The 25,752-nt window shown below is 42.0% G+C and overlaps 1 protein-coding gene across 1 annotated transcript in view; it reads right to left on the minus strand.

Annotated features, from left to right (window-relative positions):
• HBS1L (HBS1 like translational GTPase) overlaps positions 1–25,752 on the minus strand; it is a 151,206-nt gene that overhangs the window by 9,616 nt on the left and 115,838 nt on the right. The window contains exons 14-15 of the mRNA XM_088452350.1: positions 9,699–9,789; positions 5,810–5,918 (exon numbers count right to left, since the gene is read on the minus strand). Of these exons, the coding sequence (XP_088308476.1) occupies positions 5,810–5,918; positions 9,699–9,789 (200 nt within the window). The remainder of the gene's footprint in view (positions 1–5,809; positions 5,919–9,698; positions 9,790–25,752) is intronic.

The raw sequence follows: 25,752 nt of genomic DNA on the forward strand, positions 1-25,752 counted from the left end.
ACATCATAGAGTAGTCAATAGAAAGGTTTCTCAGTGTGTGGAGTATATTTAGTAAGTGGCAGCTTATAATAGCCACTGCCTACTGGCGTTTTTAAACTCATATTTTAAAAGGGCAATTCTTTTAAGAGAGAAATAGCCCATGTTTTGCTATTAAAGGCATCATCCTTTCAAATTTAGTAAATAAACCCCTGAGACATCAACTGTCAAACATGGAGGAGGAAGCGTTATGGTCTGGAGCTCTCTTGCGGATTCCCCTGTTGGCAACTTGCACAAAATAAGGGACATCCTGCACCAAAAGGGCAACCACAGCATTTTGCAGTGCCATGCAATACCCTCTCGTCTACACCTAGTTGGTCAAGGGTTAAAAAAACAGCAAGACAATGACCAACAAACCTCCAGCTTATTTCAGAACTACCTTTGAGGATAACACCACAATGGTACACTTCAAATCATGGAATGGCCAGTACAGTCCCCAGACTAAAACCCCACTGAGCTGGACAGAAAGGTGAAAGCAAAGTACCACATTAGTGGGAAGAACATCCCAAACAGTATTTGATTTACCCTGTACATTAGAAAGAATGCAAAGAGTATGTTTGGATATCTTCAAAACCTGATATTTAGACAATTTTTTTTTAAACAAAATGATTCAACAATTCATTTTTAATTTTCCATCATTTGTTCTATGCTTTAATTTCAGAGTACAATGAGACATTAAACTGCATAAATTTCAATAAAATCTAGAAAAATGGGGATGTTCTAAAACTTTTTACTTGTAGTGTATATGGGATTGTACCTCCACTATCCAGCAGTATATTTTGGAGTTTGATATAAGGCTGGTCAGGTCAGGTTGATGACAATAGTTAATCAAATTATTACAAAGGCATAAACTCTTATATATGTCAAATATAATTTTAAGCAAGATGCACCATATTTCCTCCTTTGGAAAATGTATCAAAATAATAAGAGTTATGGGAGACTTGCCTTTGTTAACTGTTTTTCTTCGAAGTCCATAGGGTCCACAGGGTTACCATGGGGAAATGTGATTGGAGTGATCCAGACACCAAACAGTTAAGCTTTCAGTTCCCAGAATGCCTCAGGTCCTCCTCCACATATACCCCACCCCCAGTCACAGGCACTCAGTTTTGTAAACAAGCCCAAGGTAAGAGATGGAAAGAGGAGAAGGAACAACAATAGAAACACTCTCACACCAAATGACGAAATTCAGGACCGAAAGAAAAATTACCCAATGCAGCCAGGTATGTCAGGGTGGGTGCCCTGTGGAACCTATGGACTTCGAAGAAAAAGAGTTAACAAAGGTAAGTCTACTATAACTCTTATTTTCTTCTTCAGGGTCCATAGGGATCCACAGAGATATCATGGGGATGTCCTAAAGCAGTACCCCTAAGGGTGGGGATGCTCCTGAGCAGAAAGGAGAACCCGCTGCCCAAAAGGAAGCATCCTGAGAGGCAAAAGTGTCACAAAGGCGTACAACCTAACAAAAGTGTGGACAGAAGACCACGTGGCTGCCTTGCACAATTGTTCAGAAGAGGCACCACGAAGAAACGCCCACAATGGTCCCACAGACCGGGTAGAATGTGCCGTCACTGCGTTTGGAACAGGGAGATCAGCCTGCGTGTAAACCTGAGAGATAGTCATACGCAACCATCGAGCCAGAGTTTATTAGCTGGCCAGCCTCGTTTGTGAAAACCATAAACACAAAAAGAGAGTCTGAATTTCTAAAAGAGTTTGTACAATCCACAGATGCGGAGAGCACGAACCACATCCAGGGAGGCTTCACCTACAGAAAGGTCTGAAGACTGAAAAGCTGGAACCACAATCTCTTTATTGACATGAAACGGGACACTACCTTAGGCAGGTAACCCTCCCGTGTATGGTGAACAGCTCTATCCTGGTGAAAAATCAAAGAGGGAGCGACAAGAGAGCGCTGCCAAATCAGAGACTCTGCGTGCAGAAGAGTTAGCACCGTAGTTGGAGAAATAGATTAAGGCGGTCCAGAATCCACAAGCCACAATGAGGTTCTCAATTGTTGAATAAAGGCCACATGCGATGGGGAGCTAGACGCGTTTCCCTGCGGTAGACCCGCAGCTTCCTCAATAGCATATGCCTCATTGTGGCTTGTGGATTCTGGACCGGCTTAATCTATTTCTCCAACTACGGTGCTTCAGGTTCCTCACCATCTGTGGGCGCATCACCTACTCGTCAGGACCTTTACCTCTTTCAAGTTGGTAACTATTAACTATTTTAGCTGGACATTATTCCGGATTCCATCTTTTGAGGATTATCATTGATTACTAGCACCAGGCCCTTTGGACTGAAATTTTCTCATCTCTATACCTGTGACTTTTATTTTTTCATTTTATTAATATTTTCAACAACCAACTTATTTATTTTGTATGATACTGTTTCATTGTAATATTTGTGCACTATTGTGTATTTTACTGGCATGATTTGACATGCATATTAAGTTAACACAATTTTTACCGTCAACCAAGCCTATACATCTATTTTATTATTAGTATCCATGTCATAATAATTTTGAGATCTGTGAAGTTATCTCTGATATCGACCTAAGAATAGTGATATACTCACACTAGCATTATTATTTCACCATTTATTGTGATTTGTGAATGTGACCACTAGATTATTCTATAATTACTTGGTACATACAAGATTTAGCACAGGTTCTTTCATTATTTGTGGTTTTGTATTAGTTAGGAGAGTGACATCCTCCTTGAACCAGCAGCTGTCAGACAGCGCCATCTGATATTTTTTATCTGACTGAATGTCTAGGTAAGCCATAAAATCCCCAGGTTCCATTGCCAAAATAATTGACTGAATAGACTCCATACGGAACTTGGGAACAAGGATAAACTTGTTGAGGGTTTTCAGATGTACAATAGGGCGATGAGACCCATTTGGTTTCTGAACCAAAAATAGATTGGAGTAATAACCCCTTCCTTGTTGAACCACAGGAACCGGGATTATCACCCCTGCCCGCAGCAGGGAGTAAATGGCCTCCTGGAGGGCCAAGGCCTTGACAGAATCTGATAAGGGGAGTTGTACAAAAAAGCTTCTGGGGAGGATGTCTCCGGAAAGTGAGATTATACCCCACTGAGAGACCACTTCTCGGACCCAGGCGTCTGTTGTTGTTTGATGCCAGTAGCCCACAAATTGAAGAAGTCTGCCTCCCACCCTGGGATCCCCCAGGAGGTGGCCCGTCCCATCAGGCAGAGGGTTTGTCGTCCGGCTAGGAAGCTGTACGTCTGACCAGCCAGGACCTCTTAGTTTGCGGCTTAGTGGTCCTGCGAGAACTAGACGGTCTAGAGCAAGACTGTCCTTTTGCTCTTACCTGAGGGCAAAAGGACCGAAAAGAAGATTGCCTAGACTTTGGCAGCCTCAAAATCTGGCATCAACAGCTACATCAGAGTGGCCACTATCTTATGCAATTCTGCTGCAAAAAGTATGTTTCCATAAAAAGGTAAGGATTCCAGAGCCTTCTTGGAACTAGTATCTGCTTTCCTGGACCTTAACCAAAGGGCTCTACGAGCAACAACTGAAGTTTTCGATGCTTTAGAAGCCAGGAGCCTAGCATCTATTGCAGCTTTTCCCAAATACTGTAAGAGGTCGCTTCCTGTATGTGGAAGATATATGTCAGCTGTTCTCTGGTAGCATTCGGTAGAGTATCTTCTAATGCCCCACGTCCATTCTTCAACAGCCTTGGACACCCAAGCTGCAGACAATAGCTGGTCGAGTAACAGCTCCAGACAATGAAAACACTGATTTAAGACACGTTTCAAGTTTTCTAATCTTTAGGATCTTTAAGGGAAGATGCTGATGGTATAGCACTCGTGACTAAATGTGTCACATGAACATCCACAGTAGGAGGGACTTCCCATTTAGTACATTCAGTAGGTGGGAAAGGATACAAAGATGCTAATCTTTTTGCAACATGGAACCATTTATCCGGGTTACTCCGTGCTTCTTCCAGAAGTTCAGTGAGTTGCTCAGACTTAGGAAACTCAGCTTTTACCACCTTCTGGTGTTTAAACACTGAAGCCTTAGGTCTAGGGGCTGGCTCATCATCCTGTATATTTAGAAATAGTAGTGATAGTATACCTGACAGTACAGAAAAATAGAGGCAGTAACTACACAGCAGAGCCAGCAAGAGTCACATACAATGCATATACAATATACTTACAATGGGCCCTGAATCAACTACTCAAAGCACTAGGTTTGGTAGGATTTTGAGCACTGTATAACCTGGCCTCTGGGGAGAGGTATACAGGGAGACCAGACCCAAACCTCCTGAGACCAGCAGCTTCAGCGCAACAATGATAGTGGTCGATGTGAGTCTCATAACAGAGGAGGGTAGGAGGAGCAACCCAGACGTGGGAAGAACTCCGCTGGATCGGTGTCTGGGCTGAGGGGAGGGGCTGCCGAGGAGAGCCTACCTTCCCTATGCTGTAACAACCCCGGGTGCGCTGGCCTTATACATGGCCGCCGCCACTGTCCCCGACGCCAGACTGACTTGCCCCGGTGGTCTAGTGGGGAAGCGGATGCAGCGGGCGCCCCACTACAGCGGCCTCCAACCGCCAGAGGTACGGATTGCCACGTGGTTTCCCGCAGGCGGGAAAACCACCTTACCTGTGTCCCCGTGCTTCCGGCCGCAGTCCAAGGTCCCAGCATCGCCGTTAGCCAAGCTCAGCTGGTGCCCGCCGAAATCACCAGTCCGGTTACTGGTGTTGCGGCGCCGGCGGGGGTAGATGGAGTAGCAGCACAGGCATCAATAAATCATAAAATAAAAAGTTTGGGACTGCCCAAGCAGTCCCCCTTTTATAAAAGGTGCATCTGAATCCTGCCACACCAAATTGAGTACCTGTCGCCGGGGGTGGGGTATATTTGGAGGAGGACCTGAGGCATTCTGGGAGCTGAAAGCTTAACTGTTTGGTGCCTGGATCACTCCAACCACATTTCCACATGGTATCCCTCTGGATCCCTATGGACCATGAAGAAGAAATATCCATTAATGTGCATTTCATGCTACAGATGTGTCCTCATACTTCTAGCCTCAATGTACTCCATGCAGTGCAACTTGCCTGGCTTGACTGAGCCGCCAGGTACCATGTAACTCTGCTAGTGTCAGGCGTCTTTTTTGGCCGCAAATTTCGACTTGGACGCACCAGGAGACTATGCTGTTTAATTTGACATGCGACACTTGTATATATGAGTGCACCTAAGCCTGTGTACGAAGCACAATGGAACTTGGAATGAAAAAAGCTGCGGCCACAACATTGTAGCACTTTATATGCAGATTCAGAGACTCCGGTGCACACAGATATACAAGTGTTGCAAATCAAACGGCATAGTCTGGTGGTGCGTCCTGGTCGCATTGCATCTTCAGCAAAAAAAATTAATTATATATGCAAAACGGTCGCCCGGTGCTAGCAGAATCACACGGGACCTGGCGCACCAAGAGGGGCTTTTTGGCCTAACTGCAGCAAAGATGTGTAAGGACCCATCTGTACTTTGTTGAACATCAAAATCAATGCTATTGTGCAAATAAAACAGGTTATCATTTGGAATGTCCTATGTGGACACCTGTTTTTCTAGCAGTCCCTGTGATTGCATCCATTATGGTCAAGCATGTTCATTATTTACCATTATGGTTAAGTATGGTCTGCCATTCATGGCTCACGTTATGTACAATCTAAATGTGTAAGAAAACAATCAGATGTGTAGTCCATTCCCTCATCTCTACAACATGTGACACAAACAAATGCAGACTTACAGGGAAACCTTGTGTTATAGGAACGTCAAAGTTAAAGATGAGAACTCTGGCTCGGAACCGAGTGCAGGCTTTAATAGGGTCGTTAGGACTGCAGAACACATAGCCCACACTGCAGAGGAAACAGCACAGTGGAAAACATTATACCATGACCATAGAATATGTGACTATCAGAATAGTTCATTTGCAGCAGTCAGAGACAACTTTCACCACTTATGAAATTCATGTGCTATCCGTCTAAGCATGACTTCAGGTCAAAATACAACCTGGGCTACAGAAACATTCATCCCTAGATGGGAATGCCTTACTACTGTCACGTATGAATATTCTGCTATGAGATGAGGAAAATACTTCCATACATAGTTTCAGGGGATGAATGTGCATTTTGCACCTTCTCTACAAATGATCTATACTGCCTTGTTAATGGACCAACATGTAATAGGGCCCATACACCTAGACGACCAGCATAAGATCCGATTCATATATACGATTTCCCTACGACTCCCAGCAGCTCCCTGGCAGTCCCGGCAGTAAGTTTGTTGTTTTTCTTTAGCACAGGATCTGTCGTAAGATCGATCCTGTGTCTCACAGGCTCATAAAAAAACAGTCATTGAAATGACTTGAATTGCTGCACGATGGATCGCATGAACAAAATAAACGGCAAGATCTGCACATGATACGATGGACAAGATGTGCTGCACATCTGATCATAAAATCGGATCTGATCTTACTAAAAAAAAAGACACGATTTTCACAAGATCCATCTTATGACTTATCGAAGATCGTACAATCGGCCCGAAATCGTATAGGTGTATGGGGGCTTTAAGACTGCAGCAGAAATGTACAATTTACACAACGGCTTTTTAGTTTTCAATCTTTAGCTTAGTATGTACTAACTTTTTACATTTACAAAGATGAAAACACTGTCTAGAATAGCTTAATGAAGGCTACACAAATATCTAATTTTGCTCAGAAAATGTTGTAAGCAGAGGATCGCAGAACAAGCAGATATCAACATATCGTACACTGCACAGCAAAGTAAGAAAACATCCTTATTTGGTAGCAGTTAATGTACAATAATGGGAGTTGTTAAATCCCCAACCAATGACTTACAGCAAAGGGTCAGGTGAACCTGTGGGTGGGAAATTCAAAAGCCCACGGCCAAAAAAGTATATCCAGAGAAGTCTTACCAAACCAGCATTTCAAAAATGGATAAAAAAAAACAATATATAACATAGTAGTCCATTTCATGGAAGTACTGTATGGATGTACAGAGGTATGTTACAGCATCCCAAGAACATTAAGTGATATTTATATGTTGTACAGTATGTGCAAAGATCTAAAGGACAGATAAAAAGGGCTAAAGTGGCAGATGTACTTTTTGATCACTACAAGATGTCATCAGGCTTACATTGGCTGCATATGGCAAAATAGCAAGGACTTCCCAGAACAATCCTTTAAAGTGCCTACACACTAGACGATAGTTTACACGATTCACCCGATTTCGCCGCAACGGGACAAATCATGTAAAATATGTCCAAATCATGAGTATCCACTCACGATCACAATGCCGATGCGCGTACCCGCTGGTAGTACATCGCCATCTTCAGATCTTGCTTACTGCAGGTAAGATCTGCCAATCTCGTACACGATTTTGTGCAGATCGTACGTGTGTTTACACTCACGATTTAATCGCATGATCTATCGTCCATTCCGTCATTTGACTGACATCCCTTTACACGCCCAGTCTCCATTTTGTGCAGCATTGTGATTTCAAGGAAGATGGACGAGATTCCTTCTGCTGGTACACCTGATCGCGTGGACATCTATTTTGGTGAGTATAGTGCTGCTGAGCAGTGCAAACCCTGTGACCCACTAACCATCAATGTGTATAATGCATGATTATGCCCATTATTTACATTTATCTTATACAGTCAAGATCATCGTGAGGTGTTTGGTAAGCTACAGTTTTATTGTGCACAATCTCACGATTTGGAACTCGTACATGACGCACCATAGATCGTTGGTCACATTGGACACTTTTTACACCAAATCGGGGAGAGTTCAAGGGAAATCGCTCACGATATCGCATCGTGAGCACATCATCTAGTGTGTAGGCACCTTTAGACCTGCATCTCATAAATGAGCAGATTGGCTGTTGGTCAAAAAAGATGTGTCAAGAGTAGTCCACTGCAGGGTGCACACTATTAAACTTGGCTATACTTCTCTTGGCTTGTGCATCTGCTTTGCTTGGTAGTAGTTATGTTACCATCTGGGAGAGCAGCAGTTAGCAGCAAAGAACTTTGTAAGCAGTGCCCCATGGGGAACACTCACCTACAGTATTAGCCTTGCTAGAAATGACAGGTGAATTTCTTTTAAAACTGCAATCCCATTAAAAAAAAATGCGTTTTTAAATCTAATTTACTCTGGTTGACGCTTTGAAGAGACACAATCCTCCTTGACCTCAAGTACATGGAAGACCGGGTCTGACACAGATGAGGTGCCTGTGACCTCAGGAACAAGCTTGAGGGATAAAAAGCAAATTGCCTTGCATTAGCAGCCTCATTAGAGTTCCACACTGAGAAACTTTGGAAAGTGAAAACAGTTATAGGAGATCATCAGCTTAATGTTAGATACATTTGTGATTTTAAAAATTAAATAGAAAAAATAGTCTGTGGGGAATTGTAGCATTAACCCTTGGTCATTCAGTATTTAGTGTATACCCAGGGTCCCTCTACCATGTCCATTTGTGGGCAATACTTGGCACTTTTTTTTTGAACCAATGAAGAAAAGCTTCAAAGTATTTGGATCTGTAGTCACCAAATGCTGAAATGAGGGCAAGTGCCTTCAGCCTGCAGTTGTCACAGTTATGCAAATTGTTTCTTAAATCTATATTTTGGCTATAATTTATTTATGGCATTATTTATATAGCACCTACATATTCTGCTCTTTACAGAGAACAATTATTCATTCATATCAGTCTCTGCCCCAGTCGCGATGATGATCTATATACTCTAGCAAGTATGCGCACACACACTGTGATTAAGATTTGGTGAAAAGACAATTAAGCTACCTGTAGGTCTTTAGAGTGTAGTAGAAAAAGAGAGCACACGGAATAACGCACAAACACAGGAAGAACATACTAACTCCACACGGAAGGGCTCAATCTCAATAATTCCGGTGCTGTAAACCACTGAGTCACCCCGTGCTGCCCACAAAAACGTAGTAAATTAATACTTTGCATTAAGCTTTTACGGTGTCTTTTTGTGCAAAAGGTTTTGGACCTTTTCATCTCGCCTAACCAAGATGCACTGCACAATAATTGTGGCGGTAAGACTAAAAGCACGACTCTTTGGATAGTCTTCATGGCAGTGGTCTCTCACATATTTGTCTGTCAGGATCATGCACAAAGTTATAATAGTGTTTTGTAAAATAACCAAGTTTACTTTTTTCAATCCTATAATATATCATGTTATGTCACTTTCACACCATAAAGTCTGGTAAATAGAAGCAACATACTTTTGGCCGCAAAGCTTTTTCCAAAATCCTAGTCCAAATCACTCATAACCGCTATGCAAACGTATAACCCACTAAGATGAATGAAAAGACGTGGAGTCCCACACCCAGGTGCACGATTCTGCACAATGTGCAATGTGGTGACAGCTGATGCCTTATAGCTGGGAGCACACACTATGAGGTGCTATAAACTGCAGAGTAATAACTTGTGTGTTCCTGTTTACTGAAGGACGGTTTCAGACCCAGTTTCATTAATAATTGACAAATTTCAAGCAACAGTCAAATCTAAAACCACTAGATTTTCACAAACACCACCCTTTTCATAGTGTCCTGAAACTGCTGCTGAGTCAGACACCAATTATACTTGTACCCTTACTTGATTTTGATGATATCCATGCCGGTCAAAGTGAGACTAGCGTGATCTCCTGCCGCGGCCCATTCAACTGCTTCATCATGTAATGTGATTCCTGGAAATGAGTAAGATCAGAACTTTAGTGCTGAATGCAAGCAGCGTCTTCTCTGGGCCAAACGGGGCCATGACTCACCATATTTCAGTTATGATGGCAATTGTTTATTTGCAAAAACAAAAAAGAAATACCATGGCAGTATATGTCAGAAAAAAATACATGTATTTCCAAGATTAAGAAAATACTCCATAAAGAACATAAAATAAAAATTCTGCATTTTATATGATCTGTCATTGTATTGGTTTGGAAGTGCAGGAAGTATAGACATGAGTGACTGCCTTTTGGAAGATGCACACTTGACACAACTTGAAAGCAGGCACTGTTAACATGTTTCTAATAAGTTTACTGTAGTATATTTGCCTTGTAGTTCATAACATGGGTATGAATGCATTTGGTCTTGTGCATATTAGTATGGACTTTGAAATTATGCTTTATTCTTTCCACCATGCAAATTTAAGGTTGGACCCACAAAAGGTCCAGCAAAGAGTTTAACTTTGAAATCCCAAAATGATAGTAAGCTGTGAACTTTGCTTTGTATTATGCATGATGCAAATAATTCAGGGCATTTGCGTACACAGAAATATATTGCATGCCTGAAACTCTGTAGCTTGGAAATAACCCTTGCTGACTTATGAAAGCATTTTTTTTTTTTTTAGGGAAAACAGCAGTGTGTGAGGTGACTAATATACACAACGCAAATGGCATTTATAATTCACATACATTTACGTTTTGTAGCAGCCACATCTTCCGCGTGGAAATAGCGGTTAACACCGATACATGTTTTGTACTGTGGTAGCCAACAAGCAAAAACAAGAGATATAAAACATTACATAAATTATATAATTTTATTGGCTACTGGAAATGAAAATCTCTGAAGACAACAGTATTTCCCTATAAAATAAAAGGTTGCGGTAATGGCGACATGTATTAGATAGTCGATTGTAATTTGCTCCCAAACGCTGGAAAACTGTCAAAAATCGTTCAGGCAAATTGATTAGATCAAACGGATATAACCAATCTGTACAAACGATCCTTTTTGTCTGTTTTCCAGTGGTTGGTCAATTGTCATTTTCTCCCATAAACTACCAGATTTTTGTTCCAACTAGTTGGATACAAAAAGAGAGAATACTAGCGCACTGAAACACTGGGGACTGTCCAAGTTAAGTAAGCTGCAGTTTAGGGTACCTGACTCGAACCCTGAACATATAAACACAAATGAAGAATAAACTGCGCTCAACTAGACGTGGTTATAGAACGTGGAGGGTGTTTATATATAGATATAGATACTATGGGTCAGTATCTAGACAAAATGACACTACACATATTAATGATTTCTGTATTAGTGGAATAGTTCAGTGACCAAAGATTGTAGGAAAAACCTACCATAATAAACTGATACTGACCTGTTGGGCTACTAAAAAATCACTGAGTATGCTGGTACATGGATAAATAATTTAATGGAAAATGAAAAATAAAACAGAAGTAAACTCAAATATAATTGGATATATCAACATATAGGTTCAATAAGTATGAAACACACAGTATAAATAGTACATAGGAATTAAATAGTAAAAGTTCCCAATCCTCTGATTGGCGTGAATAAAGATCAATTATGTAGGGGAGATCAGTTACAGGATCTGCTGATCATGAATGGAAAAGACCCCCGGTAGGTCAATAACTGTATATATCAATTTCTGGAATAGATCACAAGGAGAATTGTCCTGGTGGGTGATTGAAAGGAGAATGTAGGGGAAAAATCCAGTATGTGGAACGGTGATGGTACCAGCGGCGTCCCGCTGATACTTGATGTTAAGTCCTGGTGTTATGTACAGAGATGCCCGGGGTAGACTTCTTTGAGGAGGGAGTACGGACTAACCGGCAAGTAAGGGGTGTATCTCGACCAGTAGGCACTCCTATGGCGACTGTCGGCGGAACGTCTGGTCCCAGGCGTTCGCCAGCACCGCTACACGGAGTGACCACTATGTTGGTGGGGAGGGATATTATGGCTCGAGCTTTTGGAGCCGGTGACCATATATCCCCTCCGCACTTGGAGACTTACCTTCCTGTCTCTCGCCGTTGTCCGCTCCTTCCTCCGGCCGGTGCTTGCTTGCAGTCTCGCGTCCTTCTCCTCGCGTGGCAACGATGGCTGGGGTGTGCGCGTATACAATCTTCTCCTCCGTCTCCTTACTTCCGGGTTGTGGTCACGTGATGATGATCAAGCCGCGGCTTAGTGGGTCTCAATGTAAGCAGTCTTGTGTAACAGATCTCCAATGAAAATGACAGAATCACAATGTCTCAATGTCTCCAACGCGTTACTGCCTATTCAGGCCTTTTTCAAGGAGTAAATGGTGTCATTGATAATGTGTTTAAATAGAGGAAGGTCCTCTTGTAATAGGTCATAGCCCAGTGGGAGGGTCTCAGTGATTATAATGGAAAAGTCTGGAATAAGGACTTTGGGATATGGACCTTGGTACTTGGTTTAACAAATTGCGGACCGTAGAGGTTGATGAAATACAGATTCATACAGCAAGCAAAGAATGAAAATCTTCATAAAGAAAAATATGTCAAAAAATAATAATAATAGTATAAATAGAAATAAAAATAAATATAAAAATAAAATTTAATTAAAAAATAAATAAAATATGAAATAAAATAAATATAAATAAAGGAATAGTAAAAATAATACTCATAATAATTGTCATGATTAATACCAGGGTAGTGAGGGGTGTACTTGTGGAAATGTAAACACATCCATCTTCATTTTCTGTAGTGAGTATTAATAAATATCGGGCCGTATTGGCATCGTTGTGCCCCTTATTAATGGATTATTTAGAGATCTCATTTGTTGTTCTTACATATAATAGATTTGACCTCATTATCTAAATTATGTCCTCGGGGGCGAATGTTCTAAGTTCGTAAATCCATTCTAGTTCCCTAGTGTTGATCCTGTGATCAAAGTCACCACCTCTCCAATTGTATTTTACTTGTTCCAAGCCTATAAATTTGAGTGATTTTGGATTACTTTGGTGATGAATTATGAAATGATTTGATAAATTGTGTTCCACCACTCCTCTCTTAATGTTTCTGACATGTTCACTAATGCGGGTTTTCAATGGTCTAGTGGTCCTCCCTACGTATTGTTTTTTGCAGGTGCACTCTAATAGGTAGATAACCCCTTTGGTGTTACATGTGATCATGCTCTTTATAGGGTATTCTTTTCCTGTTGTGCATGATGTGAAGGTCACGGTGGGCTTGGTTGTTCTGTACCCATAATTGGTGCAGCCAAGGCATGTACCACAGTGATAAAACCCGTTGTTACTTGTACCGTCTATGGTAGTCTGTCTTGATACTTTAGGTGAAATGTGATTATGTACTATTTTCTTCCGCAGTTCTGGTGCCTTCTTATAAATTAATCTGGGGTTAGGAGGTAGGTGTTTGGCCAATGTATCATCCCCAAGTAGTATATGCCAATGCTTGTTTAGAATCTGCCTCACCTCTCTGGCTTGTTTTGAATATTGTGTGATAAAGAGGACCTCATTCTTATATTCGTTTTGCTTAGTATCTGCATTTTTATATTCTAATAAATTGACCCTGTTGATATTTGTTACTTCATCAAATGCTTTTTGTACAGAGTCCTTATTATAGTCCTTCTCAATGAAGTGTGACATTAGGAGTTGGCCCTGTGTCTGGAAGTCACTCATCTTAGAACAGTTCCTCCTCAGTCTTAGGAACTGTCCTTTGGGAATAGTGTTGAGCCAGTTCGGGTGATGCCAACTGGTGGCTAATATAAAGCTGTTAACATCTACTTCTTTTTTGAAGGTGTTGGTTTGTATCTTCCCTTTTTCGATGAATATATTAAGGTCTAAAAATTCTACCTTCTCCTTACTGTACTTGGCTGTGAATACTAATTGGTTATCATTATTATTGAGGGTGGTCAAAAATTGTAGCAGTGAGGTTTCATCCCCCCGCCAGATGAAGAGGACATCGTCTATGTACCTCTTCCAGAGTACGAGGTTTGCCCCAAGCCCCGCCCCCCCAGATATGGTGGTCCTCCCACCAACTCATGAAGAGGTTGGCGTAGCTTGGGGCAAACCTTGTACCCATAGCAGTACCGGTGGTTTGTAAGAAAAAATGGTCATTAAACCAAACATAGTTGTGTTTGAGTATGAACAAAATACTATCAATAATAAAGTCCCGTTGAGTATCTGTTAAAGATGCATCTTTGGTCAAATGGTATCTAATGCTGTTGATACCCTGAGTGTGGTCTATAACCGTATAGAGTGAGGTAATATCCGTAGTCACCAATCAGAACTCGTCCTCCCATTGTATACCATTTAAGAAGTTCAATATCTGGGTAGTGTCTTTAAGATATGCAGTTTGTTCTGTCACATAAGGTTGTAATATATTATCTATGTATTCAGATAGGTTCGATGTCAGGGATCCTATCCCCGATATTATCGGTCTACCCGGTGGTTTGTTTCTATCTTTATGCACCTTGGGCAAATAATAAAACACTGGAATCACTGGATGTTTGGTTTCAATGAATTGATGCTCATATTTGGTCAGTACACCTGTCCGAATGCCTTTGAGTAGATGAGTGTTCAATTCTTGTGTGAATCTTTGTGTAGGGTCATGTGTTAGAACTTCATATGTGGTTGTATCATTGAGAAGTCTCTGTGCCTCTTCTATATAGTCTGCTTTATTGAGAATGACAATCCCCCCCCCTTGTCTGCAGGTTTTATGATAATTGAGTGATCTTCCTGTAATTCTCGTAATGCTGTCCTTTCATTCTTTGTTAGGTTATCATATTTATTGTTAGTATGCGTATTCTCTAAATCTTTCTCTATCAATTTTGTAAAAGTTTCAACATATGTCCCTTGCATGTAACTGGGATAGAAAGTGGATTGAGGTCTTAGTCCTGTAAGTTTATTTGTGTTATTGTCATTGATGTTTCTAACTTCTACAGGTGTAAGTGATGAAAAATATTTTTTCAGAGCAAGTTTTCTAGTAAACTTGTGAAGATCTATATATGTTTGGAACTTATTGATGTTGTTAGTTGGAGCAAACTTTAAGCCTTTATCTAGAAGTTTCAAATGTTGATCAGTCAAGGTGGCGTTGCTCAAATTGAATATGCCTCGTCCTGGTGTGATGGATTTTGTGGATGTCTGATTCTTAATTTTGCTTTTTTCTCCCCCCCTACAGCCCCTTCTGGTGCCTCTAATTTTCTTTTTCCTGGGTTCGGGTTCATGCTGTGTGTCACTAGTGGTGTTTTGTAGAGAGATTCCTCTAAAAAAAACGGTGGCTGGGAGACACATTCTTCAAAATTGATGGTCTTCCGGGTAATGATAGGAGAATATGATTCTCTGTTGGGTGTTCCTACTAGATTTCCAATATTCCAACCTATATCTAATGATGTTCTTGCTAGATCCTCGTAATGTGGATCGTCTTCTATTTTGTGAATGGAAAAAGATGTCTCCGTTACTGTACTACATGTAGATAGCTCAGAGAGATGTTCTATGTCTTGATGATATTGCGGCTGCTGGGTTAACTGTTGAGCTATAGTGATAGTATCAGTCTTATGTAGTTTCGACATGTACTGTTGATACGTTAAGTTCAGTCTCCGGTAAATGGGCGTTCTTAAATTTGTACTTTTAGGGGAACTGAAATTCTTGTTTATATTGTTTTTCTTATTGATTCTATTTGTCGGGACAGTAGACTTAAATGTCTTGTGTGAAGGTTTTTTAACTCCAAATTTATCCCTGAGTATTTTGTTTTTTTTGGTTTCGATTAATTTGGTTTCCCCTTTAATGACTCTATTCAGTATAAAATTTGATAGAGCAATTAAGTTGATAGAATCCCTGACATCGAACCTATCTGAATACATAGATAATATATTACAACCTTATGTGACAGAACAAACTGCATATCTTAAAGACACTACCCAGATATTGAACATCTTAAATGGTATACAATGGGAGGACGAGTTCTGGTTGGTGACTACGGATATTACCTCACTCTATACGGTTATAGACCACACTCAGGGTATCAACAGCATTAGATACCATTTGAACAAAGATGCATCTTTAACAGATACTCAACGGGACTTTATTATTGATAGTATTTTGTTCATACTCAAACACAACTATGTTTGGTTTAATGACCATTTTTTCTTACAAACCACCGGTACTGCTATCGGTACGAGGTTTGCCCCAAGCTACGCCAACCTCTTCATGAGTTGGTGGGAGGACCACCATATCTGGGGGGGGGCGGGGCTTGGGGCAAACCTCGTACTCTGGAAGAGGTACATAGACGATGTCCTCTTCATCTGGCGGGGGGATGAAACCTCGCTGCTACAATTTTTGACCACCCTCAATAATAATGATAACCAATTAGTATTCACAGCCAAGTACAGTAAGGAGAAGGTAGAATTTTTAGACCTTAATATATTCATCGAAAAAGGGAAGATACAAACCAACACCTTCAAAAAAGAAGTAGATGTTAACAGCTTTATATTAGCCACCAGTTGGCATCACCCGAACTGGCTCAACACTATTCCCAAAGGACAGTTCCTAAGACTGAGGAGGAACTGTTCTAAGATGAGTGACTTCCAGACACAGGGCCAACTCCTAATGTCACACTTCATTGAGAAGGACTATAATAAGGACTCTGTACAAAAAGCATTTGATGAAGTAACAAATATCAACAGGGTCAATTTATTAGAATATAAAAATGCAGATACTAAGCAAAACGAATATAAGAATGAGGTCCTCTTTATCACACAATATTCAAAACAAGCCAGAGAGATGAGGCAGATTCTAAACAAGCATTGGCATATACTACTTGGGGATGATACATTGGCCAAACACCTACCTCCTAACCCCAGATTAATTTATAAGAAGGCACCAGACCTGCGGAAGAAAATAGTACATAATCACATTTCACCTAAAGTATCAAGACAGACTACCATAGACGGTACAAGTAACAACGGGTTTTATCACTGTGGTACATGCCTTCTATAGATTGTAAGCTTGTGAGCAGGGCCCTCTTACCCTTATGTATGTCATGTATGTATGTCTTTTACAACCCAGTATAATGTTAATCTTGATTCAAATTGTAAAGCGCAACGGAATTTGCTGCGCTATATAAGAAACTGTTAATAAATAAATAAATAATGCCTTGGCTGCACCAATTATGGGTACAGAACAACCAAGCCCACCGTGACCTTCACATCATGCACAACAGGAAAAGAATACCCTATAAAGAGCATGATCACATGTAACACCAAAGGGGTTATCTACCTATTAGAGTGCACCTGCAAAAAACAATACGTAGGGAGGACCACTAGACCATTGAAAACCCGCATTAGTGAACATGTCAGAAACATTAAGAGAGGAGTGGAGGAACACAATTTATCAAATCATTTCATAATTCATCACCAAAGTAATCCAAAATCACTCAAATTTATAGGCTTGGAACAAGTAAAATACAATTGGAGAGGTGGTGACTTTGATCACAGGATCAACACTAGGGAACTAGAATGGATTTACGAACTTAGAACATTCGCCCCCCGAGGACATAATTTAGATAATTAGGTCAAATCTATTATATGTAAGAACAACAAATGAGATCTCTAAATAATCCATTAATAAGAGGCACAACGATGCCAATACGGCCCGATATTTATTAATATTCACTACAGAAAATGAAGATGGATGTGTTTACATTTCCACAAATACACCCCTCACTACCCTGGTATTAATCATGACAATTATTATGAGTATTATTTTTACTATTCCTTTATTTATATTTATTTTTATTTTATTTCATATTTTATTTATTTTTTAATTTAATTTTATATTTATTTTTATATTTATTTTTATTTCTATTTATACTATTATTTTTTGACATATTTTTCTTTATGAAGATTTTCATTCTTTGCTTGCTGTATGAATCTGTATTTCATCAACCTCTACAGTCCGCAATTTATGTTAAACCAAGTACCAAGGTCCATATCCCAAAGTCCTTATTCCAGACTTTTCCATTATAATCACTGAGACCCTCCCACTGGGCTATGACCTATTACAAGAGGACCTTCCTCTATTTAAACACAGGATCAATGACACCATTTACTCCTTGAAAAAGGCATGAATAGGCAGTAACGCGTTGGAGACATTGAGACATTGTGATTCTGTCATTTTCATTGGAGATCTGTTACACAAGACTGCTTACATTGAGACCCACTAAGCCGCGGCTTGATCATCATCACGTGACCACAACCCGGAAGGAGACGGAGGAGAAGATTGTATAGCGCGCACCCCAGCCATCGTTGCCACGCGAGAAGGACGCGAGACTGCAAGCAAGCACCGGCCGGAGGAAGGAGCGGACAACGGCGAGAGACAGGAAGGTAAGTCTCCAAGTGCGGAGGGGATATATGGTCACCGGCTCCAAAAGCTCGAGCCATAATATCCCTCCCCACCAACATAGTGGTCACTCCGTGTAGCGGTGCTGACGAACGCCTGGGACCAGACGTTCCGCCGACAGTCGCCATAGGAGTGCCTACTGGTCGAGATACACCCCTTACTTGCCGGTTAGTCCGTACTCCCTCCTCAAAGAAGTCTACCCCGGGCATCTCTGTACATAACACCAGGACTTAACATCAAGTATCAGCGGGACGCCGCTGGTACCATCACCGTTCCACATACCGGATTTTTCCCCTACATTCTCCTTTCAATCACCCACCAGGACAATTCTCCTTGTGATCTATTCCAGAAATTGATATATACAGTTATTGACCTACCGGGGGTCTTTTCCATTCATGATCAGCAGATCCTGTAACTGATCTCCCCTACATAATTGATCGTTATTCACGCCAACTAGTTGGATGGTTGGACAGTTAATCTGTAGGTGTATGGCCAGCTTTTATCTATAAACTACAAATACAAAAGATGACAGAGTGAGCAAGAGATGGCAAAAGACAGTGCTATAACTGCGATTATTAGGCATCTGGTCAGAAGAGAAAGTCCTGCTGGCAGCTATATGATCAGAGACAGTTGCACAAACATGTTTACTAATTGATGATAAAAGTATTAGGGCTCCTTTAAATTGTAAACAGAAAAAAAAAACAGTTTGACAAACTTCTTCAAACCAAAAAAAAATCACCCCATAATTCTTAGGTCTATAGATCTCATATAAGTTAAACCATTATAAGAAGCCATCCAGTGGCAAACACAAGATTTCTAGAGGGGGGTTTCCAAATGCTTTATTTTAAAGCAAGTGTGTCCATCATTAACCTTTTCCCACTAATAGAAATGCATCAGTAGAGTGGATTATTGGAAAACAAGCATTACGTGTTAGGTTTCCAGACAAACAAAAAAAAGGACTGTGGTGGGGAAACTAGGACACTCATGGGAGGCCATAGCAATACGTGTTTGTGGCAGCTCTGCAGAAGAACATGTGTAACTAGCAGCGAGACAGACATGAGTATGCACAGGAGGGTTCAGACACAGAAGGGAAAGCAACTGCATAGTGATTTGTGGGCAGGTTACCTAGACCAGTTACTTTTGCATATATTATTAATTTTACATACACTGAAAAAATAAGTCACCTCTGAGAAAGCAACACATCAGTAGCTAAATGATATGCAGAGAGCTCCTCACTCCGCTAAATGGAAATAGACAGCTAAGTATACAATTTGCTTATAGCAACCGCCATTTGTCTCCTGTTCCCTGTCCCAATGATCAAGATTGTGGGGTCTATTTACTAAGCAGTGTTAGGAGACAGAGTGAAAAGTGATAAGGTGCCAGCCAATCAGCTCCTGTCATTTTTCAAACACAGCCTGTGAGATGGCAGTTGGGAGCTGATTGGCTGGCACCTTATCACTTTCCACTCTGTCTCCTTTAGCATGCTAAAGACCTGAATGCCAGTCAAATTACTTAAATTACCTGTACCTTAATTAACTAACAGAGGATATTTTCTGAATAGCTTCTAGTTGACTAAAGAGGACAGGTCTCAGAAATAACAGTTATAGACTGCTATAACCATAGCCTTCAATAGAGGGTGCTACAAGCACATGATTCAGTACTGAAAGTCTGAGGTCTACTAACATTTCACAGCAGTACAGTTAACAGTAAAGGTGCGTACACACGTAACGATTTTTTTAACAATTTAACTATAACGTCGTCGTTATCGTTCAATCGTTGAAAAAACGTTCAGTTTCTGAGTTATAACGATGAACGATTATCGTTCATGCGCATTCCCGTTTGTAGTTCATTCTGACTGACAAACTGAACGACTTTCATTAAGGGAAGTTCCAAAAATCGTTTGTAGTTCCAAAAATCGTACATTACACTTTAAAAACTGACAAAATCGGACAGAAAATCGTTGGTAACAAAATCGTTACGTGTGTATGCACCTTTACTACTACAGTTATCTTGCAGTGGTTACAAATCAGCATCAAACAAACTATTACATGTGACGATGTATTGGCAAACAGTCTGTAGTGATCACATTTTCTTTTCAGTTAATGTAATCTAGAATTGTTTATGAATACATATTGTACAGCCAGGAGTCAGCTAATTGCAAGGGAAGGTATGCAGTCAGGCAGCCGATGGTCGAAATGCCGACTGCCGACTTCCTGATTGTGAAATCCCAACGGGACAAATGATAGGCGTCGAAATCCCGACGCCTATCGGGCACTAGGGGCGGAGGTTAGGGTTAGGCACCTCTAAGGGAGGGTTAGGAGGGGGAAAGGGTTAGGTATAGTTCATGTACTTACCGATCGGGATTTTCATTGTTGCCGGTCTTCCAGCGTCGGAATTTGAACCACCGGCCATAGGTCCGGCGGTCATTCATATCGATCCCGTAAGGGAATCATGGAGAAACCAGTCACTGTTGACCTGTGAAATCTTGATCGTGTATGTGTAAGGAACTTGGGCACAAAGGGTATCACATCAGACTCCCCGCCGGAAATTTTTATGACAAGACAACTGACAAAAGTGAAAAAGTTTAAGTCAAAAGACAGCGCTCCTGACTTTGCCACTAAAAGTATTATTAGTGTCATCTTCAAACAGTGATTGTAGAAATAATAAATGGTATATTATTTTCAGTGATCAGTCTCAGTGATTCTTTCCTTTAAAAATATTTTTCTTAGGCATATATACAGAAACAGAAAAATAACTAACCTAATGTACTTCTATAACCAATGTATTTAGGTTTTCTGTTTTAACATTTTTTGTTTAAATGTGGTTATGAAAGTACTACACTGTTTTATTTTTCTGTATATATGCGTAAGAATGAATCAGATAAACTCGTCTCTGAAAATAAAATACCATTTATTATTTCTAAAAACAGCGAGATCGCTAAGTAAACAGTGGTGCAGTGAACAAGAGCACTTCACAGAAGACGATACTAGAGCAGGGACAGGGAAAAGAGCATGCTCAGTGCCCCACGCTCATACATGTGCTTCTGCTAAGTACCTGTGTACACTACACTTGCATCTCTATGGAAATATTAATGATATACGTACATAATAATCTGTTCAGTTCATCTATTAAACCAGAAGTAATAGCATATGGATACAAAAAAGTATAACATAGCTAAACTAAGGCAATGCTGAGTGATTAAACAAAACCTAAGTTTATTTCTTGATAACTGGGAACTAGAGATAAAAATACATGATATATAGAGTTATGGTATAACATACCTTTTGATAATTCTTTTTTTTCGAGGTCCATAAGGTCCACAGGAATTACCTTGGGATATACAGTATAGTTGGACAGCGTCCATTGAACCAAACAGCAAAGCTTTGGAGATCCCAGCAGGCACTGGTCCTCCTCCCTATATACCCCAGCCACAGGCATTCAGTTCGTGACTAAGCCTCGTGGGTAAGAGCCGGAGAATGGAGAAGGAATAAACATTTCACTCAACAAGCGAAGAGGGAATCTGTTATATAAAGCTTTAAGAACAGGTCCAGGAGCCTCAGGGTGGGTGCCCTGTGGACCTCGAAGAAAAATAATTATCAAAAGGTATGTTACACCATAATTCTGTATTTATTTTTCGAGTTCCATAGGGTCCACAGGAATTACCTTGGGACGTCCTAAAGCAGTTCCCTTAGGGATGGGGACGCTCCTGAGAAGATAGGAGAATCCGCTGCCCAAAAGAAGCCCTGGGAGGCATACGTATGAAAAGCATGGAACTTTATGAACGTACTTACGGAAGAAGAGGTGGCTGCCTTGCAGAGCTGTTCAGCAGAGGCGCCCTGTCTTACCGCCCACGATGGTCCGACAGACCGAGTGGAATGGGCTGACACGTTGTTTGGAACAGTAAGATTAGCCTGGGAGATGGTCATACGGAGCCAGCGGGACAAAGTTTGTTTGTTTGCTGGCCAACCTATTTTGTGGAATCCATATAACACAAATAGATAATCTGTCTTCCTGATCGTCTTGGTCCGATCCACATAGATCCTGAGGGCTCGAACCACATCATGGGAAGCTTCACCTGTAGACAGGTCTGAAGCCTCAAAGGCCAGGACTACAATTTCCTCATTAATATGGAAACAGGAAACCACCTTTGGAAGGTAGTCCGCCTTGGTACGGAGGACCGCTCTATTCTGCTGAAATACCAGATATGGAGGACGACATGACAAAGCTGCTAGGTCAGACACCCTGCGAGCTGAAGAGATAGCTAGGAGAAACAGAATTTTCGCCGTCAGCCATCTCAAGTCCACCTTATCCAAGGGTTCAGAGGCATGTGTCTGCAGTGCCCTTAGAACCAAAGACAAATCCCACGGTGCTACTGGTGGGAGGAATGGAGGTTGCAGTTGCAATACCCCCTGCATGAATGCTCTAATATCTGACAGAGGAGCAATCTTGCGCTGAAACTAAACAATCAATGCCGAAACCTAGACTCTCAAGGTAGCCAGACGAGGACCTAAGTCTAATCCAGCGTGGAGAAAACCAAGTATCCTGGCCACCTTGAATATTTTAGTGTCATATTTCCTGTTGTGACACTACAGAAAAAATTACCGCCAAATCCTGTGATACATATGAGCAGAAGCAGGCTTCCATGCTCTAAGCATCGTCTGTATCACTCACTTAGAAAACCCCCTGGCCTTTAACACGGAAGACTCAAGAGCCAAGCTGTCAAAGCCAGCCGAGGTAAATCCTGGTAAAGACACGGATCCTGAATTAACAGGTCCTGTCGCAGAGGCAGTGGAAACGGACTGCCTACTGATGACGTGTCAGATCCAAAAACCAATGCCTCCTGGGCCAGGCAGGAGCTATTAGAATTATCCTGCCACCTTCCTGCTTGAATTTCCCGACTACCCTTGCGAGGAGGGAGAGTGGAGGAAACAGGTACGCTAACCTGAAGTTCCATCTCACTGCCAGGGCGTCCACAAATGCTGCTGAGGGGTCCCTTGTCCTGGACCCGTACCTGGGGACCTTGTGGTTGTGACGTGATGCCAACCGGTCTACGTCTGGTAACCCTCACCTGTCCACCAGGGTTTGAAACACCTCCCGATGAAGAGCCCATTCTACGGCGTGTATGTCCTGACGACTTAGGAAGTCCACTTCTCAGTTGAGAACACCTGGGATGAAAATTGTTGATATCGCTGGAAGATGACCCTCTGCCTACAGCAGAATCTTTGCCAACTCCCTCATAGCTGCTGGACTTCGTGTGCCTCCTTGATGGTTTATATAGGCTACTGCCGTCACGTTGTCGGACTTCAACAGGCCTGCCCTTAAGAAGGTCCTGCATGAGAAGAAGTGCCCTATGCACTGCCCGAAGCTCCAATACATTTATTGGTAGATAGCTTTCAAGGTCTGTCCATCTTCCCTGGAAGGTGTACTGACCCACCACAGCTCCCCATCCATGCAGACTTGCGTCTGTGGTGATGAGTACCCATTCCAGGACCCATAATGGATGACCCTTGTCTAAGTGAGACATCTCCAGCCACCAGGCTAGGGAATGGTGAACCTCTGGGGAGACACGAATCATCTGACTATGCTGACCATCCCACTGAGCCAGGATCCACAGCTGTAGGGCTCTAGAGTGGAACGGAGCAAAAGCCACCATGTTGAACGTGACTACCATGGAACCCAGTAACTGCATAGCACAGTGGACTGATACTACTTGCTTCCACAATAGACTGTGGACTCGAGACTGTAGTACCAAAATCTTGTCCTCCGGCAGAAAGATACTGTTGCAGAGAGTCCAGCAGTGCCCTCAGGTGCACCATTCGCTGGGTCGGTGACAGGGAAGACTTCTTCCAGTTGATCACCCATCTGTGCCCCTGTAAGCAAACAATAGTCATTTGGAGAAGACGTTACAATATTTCATTAGACTGGGCAATTATCAGGAGGTCGTCCAGATATGGCAGTATCCTGACCCCGTCGTCTGAGATAGGCCGTCATGACTGCCATTATCTTTGAAAATACCCAAGAGGCTGTGGCCAGTCCGAAGAGTAGAGCCTGGAACTGAAAATGTTGCTGAACCACTGCAAACCTGAGAAACCTCTGGTGGAATTCTGCAATCGGAACATGCAGATATGCATCCTGAATGTCCAGCGACACCATGAAGTCTCCCAGTTCCATTGCCAGCATGATTGACCGTAGAGACTCCAACCGTCTTCTAGAAGTAGATGTGGATGGTAATTCTGCAGACTTTGGTGTGGCCAATGACGTCATAATATCATCCAATCCTGGTCTAAACACCACTTTGCCGGCGAAAGGTAATGACTCTAGAGCCTTCTTAGACCCTGGGTCTGCCTTCCAGGACCTTAACCATAGGGTTATCCGGGCTGCCACAGAGTTAGCCGAGACCCTAGATGCCATTATGCCTGCGTCAATACCTGCTTCCCCCAAGTATATAGCTGCCTCCTGTATTTGATCCAGATGAAACTTCTGCTCTCTTGTGGGGTCGACTATAGTGTCCGCCAGAGATCTAGTCCAATCTTCCATCGCCTTTGCCACCCAGGCTACAGCCGTAGCTGGTCTGGTGATGGCTCCAGATAACGAGAGCATTGTTTTAAGATAACTATCCAGTTTCTTATCCGTACTTTCCTTCAAGACAGATGCTGCCTGAATAGGCAATGTAACAATCCTAATCAGTCTAGTGATATGAGCGTCTAATGTGGGGGAAACCTCTCACTTATTAAACGCTCCTGGCGCAAATGGGCACCTAGAGGTTACCTTCCTAGTGGGTGTAAAATGCTTGCTAGGAGTTTCCCATGCCTCAGACATGTAATTCGTCAACTGTCGCAACTGTCCCAAGTGCGGGAAATAGTCTTTAGATGCTGGTGTGACCTCCTCCTCCTGAATATTGAGGACAGACCTCACTGCCCTTACCAAAGAGGGAACATCCACCAAAGATTGGTGGTCCTCATTTACTGAGACAGACTCAGAAGACTGAGAATCCTCATCCGATGAGAAGGTTCATTCCGACTCCTGACGCAACACATGGTGACTCTTATGCCCCGTCTTCCTTACCACCACCGGTCTTTCCACCTGTGGAGAGGCTGAAGACGGTAGTATCCCCTGGGTGGAGTGAGCAGCCATATCTCAACAGGGATTCATGGGGGTAAACACATAGGAAGAACATGCTGTGGGAACCCCATAGCCTGAGGAGCCCCCAGAGCTGGAGCCCGTGTCTCCATGGCCCTGACTATCAAATAGGACAACACTTCCGGCGTGATGGTCATCCATGAAGGCCCCGCTGCTGATGCAGGTATAACAGTACCAGGTTCCTGTTTGCTACAGTTTTTACAGAACCCATTCAGATTCACATCCTGCTCAGACAAGCCTGCGGCACAGAACTTGCAGGACATCAGCACTGTAGGACTCGCATCCTTATCTTCTGATATAATAAAATGTACAAGATATACAAGATATGTAAGATATGCAAGTCTTAATGCAATGTGACTTATACTATCAGTGACACACCCCACCCTCAGAGGGACAAAGAGAA

The sequence above is a fragment of the Taudactylus pleione genome, unplaced genomic scaffold, assembly GCF_031769625.1.
Source record: "Taudactylus pleione unplaced genomic scaffold, aTauple2 ptg000006l, whole genome shotgun sequence".
NCBI classification, from domain to species: domain Eukaryota; kingdom Metazoa; phylum Chordata; class Amphibia; order Anura; family Myobatrachidae; genus Taudactylus; species Taudactylus pleione.